Source organism: Giraffa tippelskirchi, chromosome 2 (genome assembly GCF_054371585.1).
Source record: "Giraffa tippelskirchi isolate mGirTip1 chromosome 2, T2T-mGirTip1v1.2.pri, whole genome shotgun sequence".
Classification (NCBI taxonomy): Eukaryota; Metazoa; Chordata; class Mammalia; order Artiodactyla; family Giraffidae; genus Giraffa; species Giraffa tippelskirchi.
The window spans coordinates 1,416,046-1,439,890 of NC_137276.1; the positions used below are offsets into that span (position 1 = coordinate 1,416,046).

Below are 23,845 nucleotides of genomic sequence, written 5' to 3' on the forward strand. Positions count from 1 at the left end.
GCAGCGCTTCCATGGAGGCATGGTGTCAGCTTCTTTATGCGACTGGTCCTGAAGAGGCGAAGCCTGCGTCCCGCTGACCCGCCCTGGCCAGGGGCGTGTCTAACTGCAGACGGTCATGGTTGAGGCTGCACTCAGGGCCTCCGCGAGGCCAGGGGTCCCCAGGGCCAGCGCACCTTGGAGACCACAGGTGAGTCGGGCCGTGACGGAGAATGAGGCAGCTTCTGTGCCGCCTGTGAGGTGGTGCCCGGGCCGGGGAGCTGTAAGCTCTTGAGGGTATTCTCCTTTTCTTCTCTGGAACACCAGTTTTAATTCAGGATTGGTTCCACTAACTTCCTTTTGGTTTCATTTTTTAAAACCTTGGTTCTCTCTTGTTTTCTGGTGGGTTTTTTCTGTTCCTACCCTCCCAGGTTGCGTATCCTTTCTCCCAGCTCTGCCCGCTGACTGATGCTGTCGCGGGAACAGCCGAGCTGTCGAACACGATCACCAGGTTCCCTGAAGCTTCTTTCCCATCACTGCGATGTTAGTAGGCATCTGATCCCCTTAAGGTGTGGGACCGTGTCTGTGTTTTCCCTTTCTGGGCAAGAGGACAGCAGCACAGTGACAGCTTCCACACACCCTCCTGTTAACGCAGATCACACCGTCCATTTTACTCACTGAATAGCAAGTTCACAAAATATTGAACATCCTCCAGAAGATTTTCAAGCCTGTGCTTGGCTGTTTCCTGACCAGACTCTTGCTGGCTGCGCCTGCAGACTGTGGGGTCACGCTCGGGGAGGAGGCAGGCAGGCCCACCCTGGTGGGAAGCGGGCAGCACCTTCAGCGACACGTGTCTGGGCCACTTCTGGTTTAGCACTTGGCGATGCGCATGCACGGAGATGACAACTCAGAGAACGTGACAGGGTCCCTGGACCAGTACCATGTGGTTTCCAGCATAAAAGGAAAAACACGGTGGAAAAGCATCCCAGTGTCCCCAGATTTATAAGCAGCTGCCAGGTTTTCTGAGGCCCGGCCTTTAAACCATTCCCCCAACCCCCAGTGGTGAGCAGGCCCGCCCGGAGAGCTCGGGCAGCTGTGTGGCCGGTCCATCCCCCGCTGAGCTGCCCCAGGGGAAGGGCTGAGTCTGCTGAGCCCTAACTGCAGGCTGAGGAACAAAGTGTGTGCGTGTGTGCAAACGGTATAGTATTCATGCAGAAGAACTGACATGTTTGGATTGTGCTGGAGAAGACTCAATGAAAGTCCCCTGGATGGCGAGGAGATCCAACTAGTCCGTCCTAAAGGAAATCAACCCTGAATATTCACTGGAAGGACGGATGCTGAAGCTCAAGCTCCAATACTTTGGCCACCTGATGTGAAGAGTCGACTCACTGGAAGAGACTGATGCTGGGAAAGACAAGGCAAAAGAGGGTGGCAGGGGATGAGATGGTTGGATAGCATCACTGACTGACTCAATGGAAATGAATTTGGGCAAACTCTGGGAGACAGTAAAGGACAGTGAAGGCTGGCGTGCTGCAGTTTCAGGGGGTCGCAGAGTCAGACACGACTGAGCGACTGACAACATGCAGGAGAGAGCCAGAGTACGCGCAGCTGCTCATCTGTGCCAAAAACTTGGGATGGGTCTGCCAGAAAGGAATGAGCCTGGCTGTCCCCACAGATGGGGTGTAACCAGGAAAGGGGGTGGGAACATGGGGGAGGGACCCTCTGAATAACCTACTCTTACGCCAGGGTGCTGCTTCATTTAGTGCCCAAGTCATTAATTCAAGTCAGTGATAACAAGGGAAGCTGACTATTGAGAATGTGAACTTTCCTGCCAGTCCAGTGGTTAAGAACCTGCCTGCCAATGCAGGGGACGTAGGTTCGATCCCTGGTCTGAGAAGACCCTACATGCTGTGGAGCAACTAAGCCCGCGGGCCACAGCTCCTGAGCCCACGCTCGACACAGGCAGAGGAAGCGTGCGCACGGCCAACTAAGAGCCAGTGCAGCCAATATAAACATGGGAACTTACGTCCGATGACCACAAGATGTTTACGTCATCAGGAGGAGAAAAGGCTTAAATGGAATCAGAAGAGTCAACTGAAAGAACACGGGAGAAGTGCTGGACTCTCTTAGATGACATACTTCTCAAGAGCACTTCCGGGGGCCGTCAGCCCAAGACAGGAGCCCCTGCCTGGCCATGCACACCCCAGCTCAGGGCCCTGAGAGGCAGAAGGCTGCTTCCTTGTTCGGTGGGAAATATGTCTTGAAGGAAATATGGAAAAAACTGTCCAATTACACAGGACAAATCCAGCTAAACATTTGAAATTTATTAAACTTTTGGCGAAAATAGTTAAACAAATATATACAACCCCATCTTTCCAGAAATGCTTAAGGACCAGGGCTGACTTGATACTAATTGTTCAATATCTCAGATTTGTGAACTGCATCACAATCAACACAGAGTAAAAGAATTACCTTTAAAGTAAGTATATTAGGTTGGTGATTTCAGACCATGAATTTTAAATCGTTAGCAGTCAGTTCAGTCACTCTTTGCAACCCCACGGACTGCAGCACGCCAGGCTTCCCTGTCCATCACCAACTCCCGCAGCTTGCTTAAACTCATGTCCATCAAGTCAGTGATGCCATCCAGCCATCTCATCCTCTGTTGTCGCCTTCTCCTGCTCTCAATCTTTCCCAGCATCAGAGGCTTTTCCAGTGAGTCAGTTCTTTGCATCAGGTGGCCAAAGTATTGGAGCTTTAGCTTCAGCATCAGTCCTTTCAATGAACATTCAGGACTGATCTCCTTTAGGATGGACTGGTTGGATCTCCTTGCAGGCCAAGGGACTCTCAAGAGTCTTCCCCAACATCACAGTTCAAAAGCATCAATTCTCCAGCACACAGCCTTCTTTATGGTCCAACTCTCACATCCATACATGACTACTGGAAAAACCATAGCTTTCACTAGATGGACCTTTGTTGGCAAAGTAATGTCTCTGCTTTTGAATATGCTGTCTAGGCTGGTCATAGCTTTTCTTCCAAGGAGCAATAAATCATTATAATTAATTTCTGTAGCATAAAAATCCATGCTTTGGGATTTGACGAACGCTTGGAAAGGATCTTCTGCCTCCTGCTGGTTGTGGAAATGTTTTCCCTGCAGAAAGTTGTCAAGCTGCTTGAAGAGTAGTCGGTTGGTGAGAGGTCACGTGAACACGGTGCATGAGGCAAAACTTCATAGCCCGATTCGTTCAACTTCTGAAGTGTTGGTTGTGTGATATGTGGTTGGGTGTTGTGGAGAACTGGGCCCTTTCTGTTGACCAGTGCTAGCTGGCACTACAGTTCTCGGAGTATCTCATTGATCTGCTGAGCCTACTTCTCAGATGTAATGGTTTCACTGGGATTCTGAAAGCTGTCGTGGATCAGAGGGGCAGCAGACCACCAAACAGTGACCTGACCTCTTTTTGGTGAAAATGCGACTTTGGAAAGTGCTTTGGAGCTTTTTCTCAGTCCAGCCACTGAGCTGGTCATTGCCAGTTGTATAAAATCTGCTTTTCATCACACATCCAATCACACATCACACATCACAATCCAACTGAGAAATGGTTCATAGGTTTTGCATACATAAGAGAAGACAGACAAGACTTAAAAACGACCATTTTTTAAGTTTTTGGTCAGCTCATGAGGCAGCCACTTAGCGAGCTTTTTCACCTTTTCAATTTGCTTTAAATGCCAAATGACTGTAGAATAGTTGACAGAGTTCTGTGGCAGATTCTCGTGTGGTTGTTAGAGGCTCAGCCTGGATGATGGCCCTCAGTTGCCCGCTGTCAGCTTCTGATGGCCGGCCACTACACTCCTCGTCTTCAAGGCTCTCATCTCCTTTGCAAAGCTTGAACCCCCACTGCACTGTACGTTTGTTAGCCGTTCCTGAGCCAAAAGCGTGGTAGATGTTGCGAGCTGTCGCTGCTGCTTTCTGACCCATTTTGAACCTGAATAAGAAAAACGCTCGAATTTGCTTTTTGTCTAACATCATTTCTGTAGTCTAAAATAAATATAAGTGAAAGTGAAGTCGCTCAGTTGTGTCCAACTCTTTGCGACCCCATAGACTTGTAGCCTACTAGGCTCCTCCATCCATGGGATTTTCCAGGCAAGAGTACTGGAATGGCAAATCAGTCATGAGCAAAAAAACACAAAGCAAGAAATGATACATAACATAACCACATTAAGGATGTATTCCGGTATCAAATGGCAAATTTCAACAATGCAAAAACCGCAAATATGTTTGCACCCACCTAATACCTTTTGGTTCTCAATTTGCAACTTAAATGTGCGCTGACGGAGCCTCCGCCACCACAGTGACTCCACGAGCAGCGCTTGGCCCAGCCGCCCGCCCCCCGGAGGACTGGGGCTCCGGCTCCAGCATGGGATTCCACAGAGCAAGCTCCAGGGACTTACTGTTACCTCTGTTTTTTTTGGGGGGGGGGCGGAAATCTTGATTTCTGATACCAAACATCGTACTGTTAAATCATCAAGGGATAGAAATTAAAATGGTTTAATTTTCGCTGCCTTTAAGTGTGAAATCCAGGGTATAATTTTAGCATTTTAAAAAAGTATGTTATCCCTCCACCCCGCACCTAGTACTTTTAAAAAAGGTTTAGAAAAAGCACAAAAGTTTTCAGCTGCAGAGCATCTGAGGCGCTCGAAACCCCGTGTTGGTTTCTCAGCAGCGGTTCTGTTACTACCTCCCTGTGATTTTCTCTCTGTTAAGGCTTCATCCAGTCCTTACCTGCTGGGTCAGGGGTACCAGTTCTACAGAAAAAAAGGTTATAGAAGTTTGGGGGTACGTAAGCTCAGAGCCTCAAGCACTACACACTTTCCACCATTCTGTCAACAAGGATAAAAGAGTTGTAAAGTCTTAATTCTGCATAATTTCGTTATGCGCAACGAAAGCAGATAAAAAGACGAAGCTTATTTTGGACTTAAAAACACTCTTCACAGTGTGTTGCTTTGACTAAGCGGTTGCCCCAGAAGGGGTGACGGTGCATGTGGGAGTGGGGGAGTGCAGCTGCCTGGGGCCCCGCCGGGCGCAGAGCCGCCGAGGCTGGTGGGTGGGTGGCGGACAGAGCTGCACGCCTGGAGGCCCAGGTGACGGCAGAGGAGGAGGGCCTTGCACCTGACGACTCTTCTCTTGGGTGGGAATGTCTGGTCTCTAAACTGGAAGGAAGGCTCAGACCTAAATAAAGACGTCTATGTTAGTCACAGCCTCTCGAGGCCTGCCCGTCACTCCGCTTCCAGCTGGCTTCTCACCTGAGCAAGCACCCAGGGCCCTCCTCCCTGGGGCAGAAGCTGGGGTCCCCACTGGGAGCCCCAGGCAGTCTGCGCTGGGGCAGGAGGGCGTCCCTGCTTCTCAGAGGAGAGGCGGCCACCTGTGCTCTGACAGCGTGCAGGCGCGATTCTGCAGACGCTGGACCCTCTGCCGCCACCCTGACCGCATCCTGGAAGGTGTACAAGTGGCTGGTAGCGGCCACACTCGGCCGGGTGCCCGCGTGTGCAGGGTCTTCTTGCTGGTCCAGGCTGTCCAGGCTCATCTCGCCCTTCCGCTTCCCGCCCGCACACAGCCCGCGAGGCTGCAGGCTGGCCTGAGGCCTGCTGTTCTCCCTGGAGGCCTCCAGCATCACGTCCCTCCAGGTGGACCTATCCGACATCCCGAAGAAGCTGTTGTAGGACCGTCAGGACGGCGCTGCGTGAAAGACGACGACCTGTAAGCGACGAGGAACCCCCGCCCCCTGCCCTGCAGGCCCCGCACACCCGGATGAAGCGGCTCACTGCCCACCCCAGCGCTGCACAGGTCCCCTTCAGACATCAGACACGGGAGATCCTAACGGCCAGGAGAGAACCGCGGTGAGAATGTCTGACAGAGCCTCATACACAGTCTCTCAGTAAAAACGAATACAACAGAATTAAAAAGGAAAAAAAATGAATTCACACTGTTAATTATATTAATGTGTTTTTGAAAAAGGTAAAAACCTTGACTTTCTCCTTAGAATGTTTCTCATCTTCAGTGAATTCAAGATCTCTTCAGCTGCACTGTTCACCACACTGTGCTGAATGCAGTGGGTTTCCGGGCACGCAGCTGCCGTCCCAGTGTGGGGGCCACGTTCGTGCCTGTGCGCGGGGCGGGCCCAGCTCCTCCCCACACCCGGGTACACTCTGCTGCACGTGACTCTGGTAGCTGGATTCTCAGCTCCACGTTCTATTGTTTCCAGTGGCACATGTACGCTGCCTTTCCTACGCGTGCCTGGCCCTCTGTGCCTGTGAGCTCTGGTTTCACGGGCTTTAACCCAGGGAAATCCTGGGCCCTGGTGCCCTGGGAAGGGCAAATGCTCTGTGGGCACCAGGCGCCCTGCACGCCCTCAGCGGGCCTGCTGAGAAAGCATCTCGTGAGGGCTCTGGACCTGGGCCCGTTGCAGGCTGCATCCGTGTTTTCCACCTTCTGAAGACGGGGGGACCCCGAGCTCCGTATGCTGCCGTGACACTGGGCCCCTCCAGGGCTCTGACGGTGCCCAGGCGGCTGTGCCGAGGCCTGAGGGCGGAGTCCTGTCCCTGCCCCAGGCGCCACACCCTCCCCGGCCACGGACACCACGCGGGGCATGTCAGCCTGTGAAGAGGGGGCAGCCCAGACCTGACACGTCCACTCCCCACATGCCTGGAGCGGCCTGCTGGGCGTGCTCCCCCCATCAACACACTCACACACACACAGCCATGCTCACGGTCACAAGTCTCAGGGGACATCATCCACCCCAGTCCAAGGTCTCTCACACACACGTCTCCCTTGGGGCCCATCTAACACAGATGGGTGCCTTCTACAGATCCCGAGGGTCCCTGTCTCAAGAGCCAACCTCTGTGGGTCCAGAGCCGCAGCTTCCCCCAGCCCAGGCTCCAGGCTTCTGGGTCCAGCCAAGCCCCTGAGGCCAGTGCCGCTCCCTCCTCACTCTCAACCCGACACACAGAGGATGGCGGCGTCACGGTCAGCAGTTCCCAGTGTCTGTGCCACAGGGCGTCTCGGGATGTCTGTCAGTCCCTCACCACCACCGGGAGGTCCCTGGCTCAGACGTGCACGGCACAGCATCCCATCACAGACCACGCGGCAGCATCTCCTCCCATCTCACGAGAGGAGACGTTTCAAATGTCATTAAACACAGACCTCTGGGCAGAACCAGTGCGGTCGGCACGTCTAAGGCACGTGCGTACAGACGACCAGAGGCATCGAAGCGGCCGCAGCCCCGTCAGAGCGGGGCGCCATGCCAGCCCCCGCGCTGCCACCCGCGCCCAGCAGCTGGGGTCTTGTCCTCCACTCGTTCCCACAGCAAAAGCCATCCCACCCACACTAGCCTCCTCACCCCCTCCTTTCACTCCTTTTGGAAATAATAGAAAATAAGAAATTGTTATCCACTAAGCATTTCAGGAACAGCCAGTGTGAATCTAGCACTGTGCCTGCTGTTCAGACTGGGATGGAACTGCAAGCAAGGTGAGGAACGTGCCCAGACACCCTGTTTCCACCCTGGAAGGCTGGGTCCCCCCGCAGGCCTCCCCTGTCGGAGCCACTCCAGCAGCACTCAGACTTGTCAAAGGTGCAGTCATTTTCGTAGAGAGAACACAGCTTGCTTCGAAGGTACGCATGGACCTTACGAAGCACAGGAAGGTTGGGGCGGTGGTGCCTGCGGCCTTGCCTGGGGGGTCTCCACGGGCTGGCGCTCCGTGTTGAGGTCCCACACCTCCACCAACAGGTAGTCCCGGGTCATCGCCTACCGACCGCTGTGGCTGAATTTCACGTCGGACATGGAGGAGCTAATTTCTGAGAAAGACCTACGGCTGGGCTCTTCCAAAACCGGAAAACACAGTGTTTCCACTTCTGTTTAAAAACCAGAGAATAACCCACTTTGCAGTGCAAATGAGACCCCCAGGCTCACCTGGCCCTGGCCTGCAACCCGGAGCACTGCCGGGGCGCCCTGCAGACGCCCTGCATAGCCTGCAGCTCCACGGGGGCCGGGGCCTGGTGCACCCTGGCCGGCAGACTCGGCGCCGGACACACGAAGGGCACCACACAAGCCAACGTGGGCCCGGGGCTGCTCTGCCACCCCGAGCTGTGGGCACTGCAGGGCCAGCCCTCAGCTGAGGACGGCTGGACTCCACCCAGAACAGTCCCACCTGCCACGGCCATTCAGGAGAGGGGTTTTCCTTCACTATTCGATGGGCAAGACTTACTGCAGCAAAACCCAGTTACTGTTTTCAGAAAGATTCTAAAGACTTCCTGGGCAGACCTTTCTTTCTCCAACACTTTCGCTTTATCAGCAATAAGTCGAGTGCCCGTCTTCCCCGCCGCCTGCCCGGGTGCCAGACCCCAGCGCCTGTCCTGGCTTGGGGAACTGTGGGCAAGGAGGTCTGTACTTCCTTTCATTTTCAGCTGTTGCTTTTTAAAGAATATATGTATTACAAGGAACCTATATGTTTATTGACTCTGCATCTGAAGTTGATCCTAAGCAACCTAGTGGCAATACTGAGCGTTTCCTCACATAAATAACTTGGCTGACAAATAAAACCATTCTTGGACTCTAAACCTGTTTACTCGAGTATTGTCTTGAAAACACAGGCCAAATGTGCAGGCTCTGCCGGAGCTGCCTCCACTTTACAGCGGGAGATGCTCTGGACAGACTGACCGATACACTGACTTCACTGCAGGACAAAATGTCCAGAACACGAGAACCCACGGCGCTCTGGGCCAGGATGCCGTCAGCGCTCAGTGCCCAGGGGCGTGCTGGCAGGGTTCCCAGGACACAGGCTGTGTGTCATGTGACACACAGAATTCTTGGTTTTCTACAAAGTAGGGCCTGTTCCTTATGACTAAAAATAACAAACCCAAAGCTCTCCTCCCTCAGAAGAACTTCAAGGCTCAGTGGGCTAAAGCCTGGACTTTCTTGAGGGAACTGGCTTCCAGGCCAGCAGAGCTCTGCAGGGACAGAGCCCATCCCGAGGAGGGAGACGGTCTCTGGCCTCAGCAGAGGTCCCTGTGCACAGAAGGGCTGGCTGGGGTGATCTGCAGGTCCCACCGCAGCCACCCAGGAAGCAGGGCCTCCGCGCAGGCAGGCACGTGGGTGACAGGAGGCACCGCGAGGTCTCTGGAGGTGGGTGAGCGCCCGGACAAGGCGGGCTCCGGACGGGAGGTGCGTGAGCTCACCCTCACTTACCCTTGGCGTGCAGCAGCGCAGGGCGGAGGACCGCATGTCGAAGGGGTGGACAGCCCTCCTGCTGGTGCTGTAGACGGGCTCACTGCCCTGGATGGGGTCAGGCTCTGCCACTGTGACCACCTCCACCAGCTCCTTCATGTTGGCTGGCTTCCGTCCACCATGTCTGGAAGTGCATGGTTAAGGCAGGGCTCCAGGCAGGAGGTTTAAGAGCTTAGGCATGAAGGAAGCGATTACAGGCACTAATCTGCCAGGTAAGAGGATCTATGTTAATGTACTAATCAGATCCAGCAACGCCCGGGGAGAGGGGGCTGCCTTCACCTCATTGTGACTGCTAGCCTTCTATGAAAGACTTTCAAAGCAACATAACACACATTAAAAGATACGGAAAAAAAGCAGGCAAGTGCCCACTGCACTTGAGTCCCGCACGAACGGCCACGAAATGCTGCAGATCCAGGAGTATTGCCAGACTCCAGAGGATCCCGACAGAGTCGAAGTATCTGATATCAAGAGCGTGCTCTAAGCTGTCAGAGCAAGGTCACACGGCAGGCTGCCAAACGCAGACATCGCTCAACTGAACACATGAGGAATAGTGGAAGCTGGCCGTGGGCCAGGCCAGGAGAGGAGGAACGAACGGCAACCAGGAGGCCGGCAGCCCCGGTGGCCCCGCAGCAGGTCTGCAGCCACCAGAGAGCACGTGCAGGGCCCCGAAGTGCCGGAGCTCGACACCGCCCAGCACTCGGCCGTGGGCATCGCCAGGCTGCCGAGCAGGGTGGGGACCAGGCCAGCCCAGAGCCGGGGAAGCACACGGGGCACACAGGGCCGAGCGGCCAATGGGTTCCGGAGGACTGGTCGGCACAGGCCTTCGAGGACGCCCCCCGACTGGGGGAGGAACCACCCCCAAAATGAGAGAACGGTGACCCAGCTCACGAGAGAGCTTGCCAAGGGGCGTGGTTGGGCACTGGCTGAAAGTCAGGTAGGGGGGCGAGGAGCCACAGGGCAGCAGCTCGCCCCTGTGAGTGGATTCAAGGCACAGGAGCACCAACAGACCCCGGGAAGCACGTGCCGGTCACAGAAGGGCATCTGAATCCTGATGGGGGACAGGCTCTTTACCAAAACCGCGATAGATGCGACTGCATAAACAAACCCTTCATGAATGACAGTCCTCACAAATTACTGAGAGACAATGTGAGCTTCCAACAGGAGAGAAGACAATACAGGACACTAAAAGTGTCACAGAAATAGACATCAATTAACAGACGACATCCTAACTCACCAACAAAGAAACGAAGGCCAGTTTGGTTTCACAGAACTGAGAAATGATTTTTCTAAGAGCTCCGATGTTCTGCTGAAAACACTCACCGACTGCGGGGAGCACCCAGTCACACAGGCAGCCGGGGAATCTGGGTGCACAGCCTGCACCCAGTCCTAGGCCTGAGCACCGAGTCTGACCAAGCACACGAAGGCATGTCCACAGGGGTCACTGCAAGTGACCTGCGGCTCCAAGAGCAGGCGTCACATCAAGGCCACGTGCACCGTGGAGCCTGTGGCTGTGAAGGGCACTCCTGGCACGGAAAGGTGTCAGGAGCATGGGAGAGACGGAGGCTGAGTGCAGGGGCGCTGCTCTGAACAAGGCGCGGAGCTGGGAGCCTGCAGCTGTTCTCCTAGTTTCCACCAGCACCTCAGCTTACAGAGGAAGAGAAAAGCTGGAAGAGACCCACCGACTGACGCCAAGGTCACTGAGTGAACCCAGGCCTCGGAACCCTCCTGACCGCAGGGACACTTCATCCCGGTGCCGGCAGGACAGGGACGCCAGCGCTGCATGCGCTGCTTCATACAGAGAGTAACTACACCAAGCAAAAGGACAAAAATAATAAACGTGATGCATGAGATGCCGCAATTACGGCCTGGCCAAGCAGACGTCATTCCAGAATGCAGGGTATCACAGGGGTCCCTCACTTTCTAGAGAAACCTATAACCTAATTTTTGACTATTCTGCACACAACTTGTCTTCTAAAACGTCATTCTTACATGAGAAGTCACTTCTGGATTGGGTAATTAAACGTCATTCTAATCAAGATCAAACCAGTCAATCCTACAGGAAATTAACCCTGAATATTCATTGGAAGGACTGATGCTGAAACTCCAATACTTTGGCTACCTGATGCTAAGAGCTGACTCACCGGAAAAGACCCTGGTGCTGGGAAAGATTGAGGGCAGGAGGAGAAGGGGGTGGCAGAGGAAGAGATGGCTGGATGGCATTAATGCACACGACTGAGCAAACTCCGGGAGACTGTGAAGGGTGGAGGAGCCTGGTGTGCTGCAGAGTCGGACACGACTTAGCGGCTGAACAACAGCAGCAGCAGCAGCTGGGTTCTGGCCCCGGAACAGCTGGGCTGAAACCCTGCCCTCAGCACCACCAGCTGCGTGTCCCCAGGCAGGCGACCGCACCTTCTGAGATCCCCAGCGTGCGTCTGTACACACAGCAACAGCAGCCCTCCGGTCTCCGGGGCTGTATGCAGGGTCGGATGGGCAGAGGGCACACAGAGCTCAGAACCAAGCCTGGGTCACTGTACATCTCACATCACACACTGGGGGTGCAAACGGGCAGCAGCAAAACACCACCTACAGCAGGACTCACACTGTGTAAGGGACTTAGAAACCGCTGCTCACACACAAACTCAACTCTAAAGCAAAAGTGCACAGAGATACATGAACAGAAAATGCTCTAAGAAACATACACAGCCTGCTCAGGGCAGTCACCCCTGGGGAGGGATGAGGGGAATGTCTGCTTTCCCTCTTTCTCACACCCGCGTCGTCTGAGTTACTTTAAACAGTGAGCGCTCTGCTGTGGTATTCTGAGACAAAACCAACAAACTCCAGGACAGACGAGAGGCAGCAGACAATCCTGACGTCTGCCCTGTTCTGTTCCTCCTACTGCTAGAGGCCAGCTTTAAAGCAGTCGTTCTCAAAGTGTGGTCTGGGGACCCCGGGGGCACCCAAGAACCTCTCTGAGGGCTACGCGGTCACAACGATTTTCAGGATAACGTGCACACCGCGTGTGCCAGCTTCCCTGTGTTGTCAGCTGCGTGAATGACCAACAGCAACAGTGGCTGGAGCCGGGGTCCAGCACACATCAGCAGTGCTGCTGGTCACCTCACCCACGGCAGGAAGAAAGGAAAAAAGCCAGTTTACTCAGGAACATTCTTAATGACCTGTCAAACGAGTTGCTTTTCTCAATCCCAGTGCCTGAGCGTGAGGCTCCCCAGGGTCTTTGCGGTCCGCCGTGCGATCTGCACGCGGTCTGTGCACCGAGCCCCGAGCACAGCGCCAGGCTCGAGGGGGCGTCCGGCATGGCGGCAGCGCCGCAGTCTGCGGCCACCGCTCAGAGCGCCGCTTGTCTCAAACGGCAGACGTTGACACCTGGCACAAATTTTCTGAAAAATGAACAAAGTGAGCTACCCTCTACACAGGAACTGGACAGTGTTTGTTGCCAATGATAAAATCCAAGCTTTTGAGAGAATCAGAATTCTTGAAAATGTGTTTCGACTACTACTACTTTGACAGCTTCCCACTTTTAAGACTTTTCTGATGAGATCAGTATTCATTGTCTCAATCTTGTACAATGAACTATATCAACACTTAGAAGATGTGAATGAATACCAACACATCCAAAGTATAACTTAAAGCCATCATGTGCCCGGTTTTGTTGCAGTACTGGTAGCGAAGTGGAGTATTAGGGACTTCCTTGGAAGTACAGTGGTTAAGACGCCCCACTTCCGTTGCACGGGGTATACGTTCAATCCCTGGTCGGGGAACTAAGATCCCATATGCCATGCAGCATGGTCAAAATATAAAACAAGTCAACAAAGTGGAATACCCATAATCATAGGAAAAGGCTATTAAATCATCCCTCCCTTTTCTAACAACACACATGTATGAGGCCAAATTTTCATGTATTTTAATAAAACAACTGTTAACAAATTGAATGCAGAAGCAGATCTGGGAATCCAGCTGCATCCTATTAAGCCCCACACTTAAAATGCCTGCATCGTATAAGACAAAGGCACTCATCTCTATCTTTGTTTTGAGAAAGCTGTTTTGCATTAAAATATGTTAATAATGTAATAGATTATCACAGGGAAATAGTAAATATTTTCAGTTGTCCTAATTTCCAACACAGTAAATATTGATAGATATGACTCTTATGGTCTTCAAAAATTACTAAGAATATAAAACCAAGAGGTTTTGGAACCAAAAGGCTTTGAGAACACTGGCTTAGCACAGGGCAGGCAACCACCACCTGAAATCAAAACCTGGCCCTTGCTGCTCAGTAGATACCGGTACTGGCCCACAGCCCCGCCCTTGCTGGTCTGGAAGCAGTGGTACTGGCTCACGGTCCCTGCCTCATGCGCCTGGGGCCTGCGGCTGCTTTCCTGCTACAAAGGCATAGCTGAACTGAGCAGATGAGACAAAGACAAGACCAGCCTGCAAAGTCTGGAAGACTTACTCTTTGGCCCTTTAAAAAGAACTGGAAACCTGATTTAGACTAAGCCCACATCCCCAGCCTTTACTGCTGCAGTAACGCAGCCCTAGGCATTTCAGCATCCACTCTCACCCCATCACCACCCATCTGCCAAAGGCCAGAGTGACCTTCCGTGAAGCTGATGTTGCGCCTCTGCTTAGCATCTGAAAGGTCCGTGAGCACATTCCAGGTCCTCAACACTGAACTCCAGGCGCCCCCTTACCCCTCGGGCCCTCCCCTCCTGTCAAATACTCCAGGTCCCACTTCCCAGAATGCATGCACCTCACCATCTCCAATTTCCATTCTCAGCCCTCAGCCTGGACGCTCTCCTCCCTCTCCTGACACCCAGGCTCCCTTTCACTCCCCACCGGAGTCTGTGTACCAGGCACATGAGCACCTTCCCTCTGCACACACTGCCCTCACCGTGGGGCAAGGACCCATCTGCCTGCCAGTCCCAGTCTAAACGGAGGTTCCGAGGCGGACACTGGGCCTCTCTGTCCCAACACGAGCAGCCCTTCAGGACTCCGCTTCGAGCTGTGCAGCGGAAGCAAGCTGGAAGTCAGCCCCCACAACACCCTTCACTTTCCCAGGCCGGCTTCCTGGAGTAAGTTATTAAGTAACAGAGTAAGTTATGGAGAAGGAAATGGCCACCCACTCCAGTATTCTTGCCTGCAGAATCCCATGGACAGAGGAGCCTGGCTGGCTACAGTCCATGGGGTTGTAAGAGTCGGACACAACTTAGTGACTAAATCACCACCAGAGTAAGTTATTCTCCTGTGCAAGAGGGTCTCTTAAAAAAAAAAAAAAAAAATCAACATTTTCTTATCATCAAAGAGAACACAACAAATGTCCAGGGTGTGGAGAAAAGGGAACCCTACACACTGTTGGGTGGGAATGTAAATTGGGGCAGCTACTGTGGAAAACAGCAAGGAGGTGTCTCAAAAAACTAACAATGGACTTACCATATGATCCAGCAATTCCACCACTGGGTATCTACCTGAAAAGAACAAAGACATTAAGTTGAAAAGATATACGCACCCCGATACTCACGGCAGCATCATTTACAATAGAAAAGATAGGGAAGCAACCTACGTGTCCATTCATAGGGGACGGACAAAGACGACGAGGCGCATACATTCCACGGAGGATGACTCAGCCGCAGAGGATGGGAGCCGCCACCTGCGGCGACACGGACGGCCCTGGAGGGCACTGCGCTTACTGAGGCAAGTCAGCCAAACACTGTATGTTATCATTTACATGTGGAATCTAACCAATACAACAAACTAATGAATGTAACAAAAATTAAGGAGACTAACGGAACAAACTAGTGGTTACAGGGCGGGGAAGGGGGATCTAGGGGCGGGGAAGTGAGAGGCACAAGCTATTCAGTAAAAGACAGGCTCAAGGATGTACTGTACAACATGCGGAATACAGTGAACGTTTTGTAATGACTGTCCATGGAAAGTAACCCTTAAAAATTGTATAAAATTTTTTTTAAAAGACACCAACATCTTAACAGTTATCAGTTACTGTGAGCCAGTTTGCCGAAGCTTTCCCTGCATTATCTGGAATCTAACAAACCTGTAAGGGACACAGGAAACAGCACTCCTGTGTTACACATGAGGAACAGATGGTAAGTAACCTGTCAGGTTAACACAAAGCTAGTAAGAAAGTTGAAAGGGATTTGTACCAAAGTCTGCATCTTGATTAACACCAAGTTGAAGAGCAAGCCTAACCTATAAGATAAAACTGGAAAACAAGCAGGATACAGCCAGTGCTAAACACCATGACCTGCTACGTGACAGGAAGGTCAGGTTCTGAGACAGAACGCTGGGTGTGAAGAGCAGCTGGGCAGTGATTCATAAAGTGGAATCTGAAACGGACGTAGACGAATGAGCAGGTGTGGAATGAAGACAGGAAGCTAAACAGTACAGAAATCCGCCACTTCGGTTTTTTTTTTTTTTTTTTGGCCACCCAACTTGGCTTGCAGAATCTTAGTTCCCTGGCCAGGGATCGAACCTGAGCCCCTAGCAGTGAAAGCCTGGACTGTTAACCACTAGGCCACCAGGGAATTCCCGAGAAACTCCCCACTTTTTGAAAGCTTGCTGTATATCATTTCACTTTAACAAAAGCCCTGCATCAATAGCCTGTCCTTGCTAACAAAGATACCCAAAGATTTTCACTTTTGCAAAAAAAAGCCTTCAGCGGCTGTTTTGCAGGAACTGATCACACAGGCGGCACACCCTGAGCAGGGGGGCCCCGGCAGCTCCGTCTCCAGGAACTACACTCAGCACCTCAGTGTCAGGCAGCGGAGCTCTGGACTCTTGAGTGTCGGGGTTCCACCTCGGCTCCTCTGTGCCTCTGTCAGCAACATGTGTCTTAAGCAACTGCCTTTTCCCTTCATACCACTTCTGTTTACGGAAGGCTCTGCAGATGGGATGGGCTCTGTAGACAGGCTCTTCCAGCTAGGATGGCAGGGGAAACGAGCATTCTCCACTGGGAAAGCAACAGGAGCCAAGAGTGAGGGATGGGAAAGATCATTAAATAACAACAGAAAAACCAAGAGGCCAGGCCCCACAGAAGGGACCCGGGTGAGGGGAGGGACGTCAGGGAAAATAAGAAGCTGCTACTTTCACATTTAAAAACAGGTACAACCAAACCCAAACACCTTAGAATACATGAGAATTAACGAACAGCTGGACCTGACACTCCAACGCCTTACAGGGTCAAAAGCACCGCACTGTATGATCTCAACAAACACCTTATTATGTGATTTCCAGATAAGCAAGCTGAGGTTTTAGAAAGGGCCTTCAAACTTGATAAATAGCAGATACAAACTGAACCCAGAACTTCCCATCAAAAGAACAGATTTTAAAAGTCAAGGGATATGATCTGACCCTACCATGAATCCTGTAAACCTGCACCTGATTGTACAACTAGGATCAGTCCAGCTTCCTTACTGCACAGCCTGATTGCAGACACTGACAAGGGCGCTGTGCTCAGCAGGCACAGTGAATGCTTCAATCTTAAGGAAACCATCTATCTCTGATTTCCTAAAGGCAGAATCTCCTAAATGAAACTGCAGTAATGTTACCAGATTGTTTTCTTGTTTGATGGCCTTCCCCACAAGATGCTTTCCTGAAGGCCTTTTTAGTGACACAGGTATAAATATTAAGTAAATGGGAATTCTGAAACGGAAGGTAGACACCAGACTGAAAACGATTCAAATAATCAGACAAGGTGTCCCACTGTGACTTAAAAAAAAAAGATCAATGATAAACACTACATCTCTGTTTTCTTTTCACAGGAAACAACTCAATACTCCAGAAATAATGACGTTGACTGAAAACTTCTCCCTTCACAAATATGGTATTTCACTGATTCTAAAGAGCCCATTTCCTCTCATTTTAGCGGCTGTGAAATCACATGTATCTGTCGATGAAACATACTGAACATTCCTGCTACTGATGCCCCAGTGCTCTTAATTTTTGTTATCCTTCCCCAATTTAAATGTTTCTTTCTTTCATAACATCTATGCAAACCCATTTAGGAAGGCTAGCCATACCAGATTACCCAGATACCCATAATGATTTATACAACTTCCCAGACTCCGGCTTGAGCTTAGCAGATGAACCTTTAATTTTGTTAAGCACTATTTCTTTAGAAAAAGATTAATGCCTAATTCAAAGGAACAGATTAGACTACGGATTAAGAAACTGATTATACAAAAAACTATTTAAATCCAGGTAACAGTTCATAGAGTTTTGCCAAGAGAACGCACTGGTCATAGCAAACACCCTCTTCCAACAACACAAGAGAAGACTCTACACATGGACATCACCAGATGGTCGACACCAAAATCAGAGTGATTATATTCTTTGCAGCCAAAGATGGAGAAGCTCTACACAGTCAGCAAAAACAAGACTGGGAGCTGACTGTGGCTCAGATCATGAACTCCTCATTGCCAAATTCAGACTTAAATTGAAGAAAGTGGGGAAAACCACTAGACCATTCAGGTATGACCTAAATCAAATCCCTTACAGTGGAGGTGAGAGATAGATTTAAGGGACTAGATCTGATAGACAGAGTGCCTGATGAACTACAGACAGAGGTTTGTGACTTTGTACAGGAGACAGGGATCAAGACCATCCCCAAGAAAAAGAAATGCAAAAAAGGCAAAATGGCTGTCTGAGGAGGCCTTACAAATAGCTGTGAAAAGAAGCGAAGGGAAAGCAAAGGAGAAAAGGAAAGATATACCCATTTGAATGCAGAGTTCCAAAGAATGGCAAGGAGAGATAAGAAAGCCTTCCTCAGTGATCAATGCAAAGAAATAGAGGAAAACAATAGAACAGGAAAGACTAGAGATCTCTTCAAGAAAATTAGAGATACCAAGGGAACATTTCACGCAAAGATGGGCTCAATAAAGGACAAAAATGGTATGGATCTAACAGAAGCAGAAGATATTAAGAAGAGGTGGCAAGAATACACAGAAGAACTGTACAAAAAAGACCTTAATGACCCAGATAATGATGATGGTATGATCACTCATCTAGAGCCAGACATCCTGGAATGTGAAGTCAAGTGGGCCTTAGGAAGGGTCACTATGAACAAAGCTAGTGGAGGTGATGGAATTCCAGTTGAGCTATTTCAAATCCTAAAAGATGATGCTGTGAAAGGGCTGCACTCAATGTGCCAGCAAACCTGGAAAACTCAGCAGTGGCTACAGGACTGGAAAAGGTCAGTTTTCATTCCAATCCCTAAGAAGGGCAATGCTAAAGAATGCTCAAACTACCGCACAATTGCACTCATCTAACACACTAGTAAAGTAATGCTCAAAATTCTCCAAGCCAGGCTTCAGCAATATGTGAACTGTGACCTTCCAGATGTTCAAGCTGGTTTTAGAAAAGGCAGAGGAACCAGAGATCAAATTGCTAACATCCACTGGATCATCAGAAAAGCAAGAGAGTACCAGAAAAACATCTATTTCTGCTTTACTGACTATGCCAAAGCCTTTGACTGTGTGGATCACAATAAACTGTGGAAAATTCTGAAAGAGATGGGAATACCAGACCACCTGACCTGCCTCCTGAGAAATCTGTATGCAGGTCAGGAAGCAACAGTTAGAACTGGACATGGAACAACAGACTGGTTCCAAATAGGAAAAGGAGTACATCAAGGCTGTATATTGTCACTCTGCTTATTTAACTTATATGCAGAGTACATCATGAGAAACGCTGGGCTGGATGAAGCACAAGCTGGAATCAAGATTGCCAGGAGAAATATCAATAATCTCAGATATGCAGATGACACCACCCTTATGGCAGAAAGGGAAGAACTAAACAGCCTCTTGATGAAAGTGAAAGAGGAGATTGAAAAAGCTGGCTTAAAGCTCAACATTGAGAAACCTAAGATTATGGCATGCGGTTCCATCATTTCATGGCAAATAGATGGGGAAACAGTGGAAACAGTGACCGACTTTATTTTTCTGGGCTCCCAAATCACTGCAGATGGTGATTGCAGCCATGGAATTAAAAGACGCTTACTCCTTGGAAGGAAAGTTATGACCAACCTAGACAGCATATTAAAAAGCAGAGACATTACTTTGCCAACAGAGGTCCATCTAGTCAAGGCTGTGGTTTTTCCAGTAGTCATGTATGGATGTGAGAGTTGGACTATAAAGAAAGCTGAGCACCGAAGAATCGATGCTTTTGAACTGTGGTGTTGGAGAAGACTCTTGAGAGTCCCTTGGACTGCAAGAAGATCCAACCAGTCCATCCTAAAGGAGATCAGTCCTGGGTGTTCATTGGAAGGACTGATGTTGAAGCTGAAACTCCAATACTTTGGCCACCTGGTGCGAAGAACTGACTCATTTGAAAAGACCCTGATGCTGGGAAAGATTGAAGGTGGGAAGAGAAGGGGACGACAGAGGATGAGATGGCTGGATGGTATCGCTGACTCAATGGATATGAGTTTGAGTAAACTCCGGGAGTTGGTGGTGGACAGGGAGGCCTGGTGTGCTGCAGTCCATGGGGTCGCAAAGAGCTGGACACGACTCAGCAACTGAACTGAACTGAACCGGTTCATGACAAGCCCCTCCTCTACCTCTTTCCCACTGTTCCTCCAGAAAATCAGGAAAGCAGTGCACGTACGGAAGCACAGACACAGAGCTCCCTCCAGGAGGGCAGCCACATTCCCATGAGAGGACTCGGCAGGAGAGGTTATGTTGTCACCCGTCTGACGCGTCTGTGTTGTGTGTTCTCCCAGGACTTTGAGAATGGCCTCTCTGAAACCCTTGTTACTCATCTCACATCATTTTGATAGGAACCTCCTTTAACGACATTTCATTTTCATTTTCTTTCAGAGGTCACTTTCTACAGTTCTTGGCGGGGAGATCTCTCCTGAGCTTTTGAAGGGCGGGGCAATCCCAAAGCTGGGCAGCCACATCCCCACAGCAGGGGCTTCATCAGTGCTGACCACAAGCAGCCGCGGACACAGGCCAGCAGGCGCGGGCTCTGGAGCCAGCGGGCCGGCTGTAAACCCTGGCCTGGCCATCCTGCCGACCAAGTTTCCTGCCCCTGTGCCTTGGCTTCTGTGTCTAAACCTGAGAAGAACAAGAGCCCCTCCTTCCCAGGGTTGTGTGAAGGCTGAATGAACAGACACAAGGCACGTGAAGCAAGCTCTGGAACATAAGAGACTCAACAACCGTTAGCCGTCTGTACCTCTGGGTTGGGTCTTCTACAACACGGGTCCCCACCCTCCGGGTCACGCACCAGTACCTCCTGTCAGACCAGTGGTGGCATCAGGTTAGAAATGAAGTGCACAATAAATGTAATGCGCTTGGATCACCTTGACCTCACCCCCAGTCTGCAGAAACACTGTTTTCCACAAAACCGGCCTTTGCTGCCAAAAAAGCTTGGGGACTCGGCTTTGTAAGGTGGTGGGGTGCGGGAGGGGGCACCTAGGCCTCCAGCTTTAAGTAGAGCGCACAGCACTGGAGATGGACAAGCAAAGAGCTGTAACATGTGGGACGCCTGCAAAAGACGTTCACGCGGTGAGAGTGGCCCAAGGAAAGGGAGGGTGCTGGGAGGCGGTGAGTAAACACCGTGTGTGAAGAACCTGCCCCAGTTCTGAACAACTTCCCAAGAGCAGTCACTGTCTAAGGCGTAAGGACCTGGACCACAAGCTGACAGCTCTCCTCACTTCCTTCTGGAAGCCTCCTCCTGGCTTTGTTACTTTGACGCCTGCTCACCTACTCCACCTTCAGGGGTGATGCCTACCACCAGGGCCAGCTTGTTGTAGGGGGAGGAGAGAGGGCAGGCCACCAGTGACTGTCACTCACATAGCCTGTCACCAGCAGCAGACACGGACTAGTTCCTCTTGAGTCCACCTCTATCCCTGCCTGAGGGGAGCACAATGGCTGAGCTGACCCACAAACAATACCCTGTTATTTAAAAAAAAAAAGCCATCATCAAATCTTATACATCACAAGACTTTCTTCAGGAGTCCCCCAAAACTAACAGTTTCAAAAGCAGAAAGGAAATCAAAAGCCTCTCCCCACTGTACCGACCTTTCAGCCTTTAGAAGTCAGGGAAGCCCACACTGGCCCGCAGCCTCACGCTCACTTGGCGCAAGAGAGGTCCACCTCAGTCTCCCCTTCTTGTCCTCCACGGCAGCAGAAAGCAGAACGACCTCCGTACTCGAAGGTTACCAGAGGACTCTTCAAAGTACAGCTTGGGACAGGACAAAACCTCAAGGAACAAAACACTCACCAGCCACAAATCTGAACAAAAAACTTCACTGCACCTCTAGTCCAAAAGTCCAAGGATCAGTGTACAATAACCTCCCTTAAATTACGAATCTGCCATTAACCATCTCTTATCAACATTTCTTCACCAAGGTTGAGTCTCACTTCATTGACTCGCTAAAGCCTTTGACTGTGTGGATCATGACAAACTGTGGAAAACTCTTAAAGAGATGGGAATATCAGACATCTTACCTGTCTCCTGAGAAACCTGTATGAGGGTCGAGACATAACAGTTAGAACCCTGTATGGAACAACTGACTGGTTCAGGATGGAGAAAGGAGAAACAAGGCTGCTTACTGTCACCTGTTCAACCTGTACACAGAGCACATCATGCAAAATGCCAGACTGGATGAGTCACAAAAAAAAAGTCCCAAGTTTAGTTCAGAGAATAAAATATTTTTGTCAAGATTTTTACAAGTAAAAACACCATTTTCAAAGTATAACATCAACACTTAAAATAGATTGTTTTAGTTAGACTTAAATTTTAATTCACTCAGGTTATCAACTAAACCTTCTTATAAAAAGAGAAGAAACCAGAAGTTAAGACAGACAGCAAGCCCTCCCACCTCTCTGCTGCTGCTGCCAAGTCACTTCAGTTGTGTCTGACTCTGTGCGACCCCGTAAATGGCAGCCCACCAGGTTCCCCCGTCTCTGGGATTCTCCAGGCGAGAACACTGGAGTGGGTTGCCATTTCCTTCTCCAACACATGAAAGAGAAAAGTAAAAGTGAAGCCGCTCAGTCGTGTGCAACTCTTAGTGACCCCACGGACTGCAGCCCACCAGGCTCCTCCATCCACGGGATTTTCGAGGCGAGAGTACTGGAGTGGGTCCCACCTCTCTAGCTGTAAACAAATGGGTTTTGCTTTACTCCCAAAAGCAATTTTCAGTAAGTTGAAGTTACCTATTTGAGACTGCAAATGAAAAATGTGTTAAATGAATACAAAGAAACAGTTCGATCTCAAATCACATAGATCTTCACAAACGTCCCAAGCACAGGTTTACCTGCTTAGTAATCTGGGCACTGTTCTGCTCCCAGGCCAAGGGTGTCCAGATGTCACTCTACCAGGGAGAGGTGCAGAGTGAAGGACGCAGCCAAAGGTCATGGGAGGGGGCAAGGTGGAGGAGAGGGACCAGACACCTGAACAGAGGCTGTTATTTCCTTGGGGCAAAGAAGGTATATTTCACGGAAAGACAAATACTTTTTAAAAAGATGCTTCAAGGTTGGACTATAAAGAAAGCTGAGTGCCAAAGAATTGATGCTTTTAAACTGTGGTGTTGGGGAGACTCTTGAGAGTCTCTTGGACTGCAAGGAGAGCCAACCAGTCCATCCTAAAGGAAATAAGTCCTGAATATTCATTGGAAGGACTGATGCTGAAGCTGAAACTCCAATACTTTGGCCACCTGGTGCGAAGAAGTGACTCACTGGAAAAGACCCTGATGCTGGGAAAGACTGAGGGCAGGAGGAGAAGGGGAGGACAGAGGATGAGATGGTTGGATGGCATCACCGACTCAATGGACATGAGTTTGACCAAGCTCGGGGAGTTGGTGATGGACAGGGAGGCGTGGCGTGCTGCAGTCCGTGGGGTCGCAAAGAGTCGGACACGACTGAGAGACTAAACTGAGCCGAAGGTTCCCTAGGTTGAGTAACATGATTGCACATAACACAGTCACTACACGACTCCAGTTAAACCGCGGCCCCTGTAGGGGGACAGTCTGGGAGGACACACAGCGCGGCGGGAAGCGCCCCCCGCCCTAAAGCTCTGAGCCGGGACTAAGGGAAGGACCACCCGGCTTCAAGTAATCCCATAAGGTCCAGGAGTGTAGCCTGGAGTGGGAACTTGACACTGCATCCCTGGAGGAGGAGGAAGCACGGACAAGAAACCCGGAGCGAGCGGCCCAGCGCAGGCGGCAGCCCCCTCCAGCGGAGAGAGCCCGGGGTCCCCTCGCGCTCCGAGGGATCTTGGGCTCCTCAGGTAACCCCGCGGCCGCCTCCTCCCCTCGGGCCGGACTCCGCGGGCCCGGGGGCGCCGCGCCAGGTGTGCGGCTTCACCGTCCGCCACGTCCTGTCCACGGCCCCCTGGACCTGCGGGAAGCCCCACGGCAAGTCGGTGCCGCCCGCCGGGCAGCCTCCGGCTCCCGCGGAAACACCGGGCGCCTCCCCGCCCGCGCCCCTCAGGCGCTCCAGCCCCCGCGCCGCAGGACCCTCAGCTGCCGCGGCCGCCGCGCTGCCTCCGCCCAAGCACCTCAGCCCAGCTGCCGCGGCGGGATTTTTATACCTTTCCAAAATGGCGCTCAGCGCGGTGACGTC

The 23,845-nt window shown here is 51.2% G+C and overlaps 1 protein-coding gene across 1 annotated transcript; it reads right to left on the reverse strand.

Moving 5' to 3' along the window:
* Positions 1-34: 34 nt before the first annotated feature.
* On the reverse strand, positions 35-23,845 carry PPP2R2D (protein phosphatase 2 regulatory subunit Bdelta). The gene is made up of 7 exons (XM_081569962.1): positions 23,814-23,845; positions 14,697-14,731; positions 9,213-9,709; positions 7,698-7,879; positions 7,546-7,651; positions 5,275-5,695; positions 35-173 (listed from the first exon to the last, which is right to left on the reverse strand). Exons 4-7 carry the CDS (start codon positions 7,767-7,769, stop codon positions 35-37), a joined length of 738 nt encoding a protein of 245 aa, XP_081426088.1. The 5' UTR covers positions 7,770-7,879; positions 9,213-9,709; positions 14,697-14,731; positions 23,814-23,845.

Bases quoted from the DNA above. Each gene is read 5' to 3' on its own strand.
- PPP2R2D (XM_081569962.1), bottom strand. From the start codon at position 7,769: ATGACCCGGGACTACCTGTTGGTGGAGGTGTGGGACCTCAACACGGAG. The intron at 7,652-7,697 runs GCAAGGCCGCAG...GTGCTTCGTAAG, and splicing joins AGCCCGTGGAGACCCCCCAG to GTCCATGCGTACCTTCGAAG. The intron at 174-5,274 runs GTGAGAAGCCAG...GTGGTCTCCAAG, and splicing joins GGCCCTGGGTGCTTGCTCAG to GTGCGCTGGCCCTGGGGACC.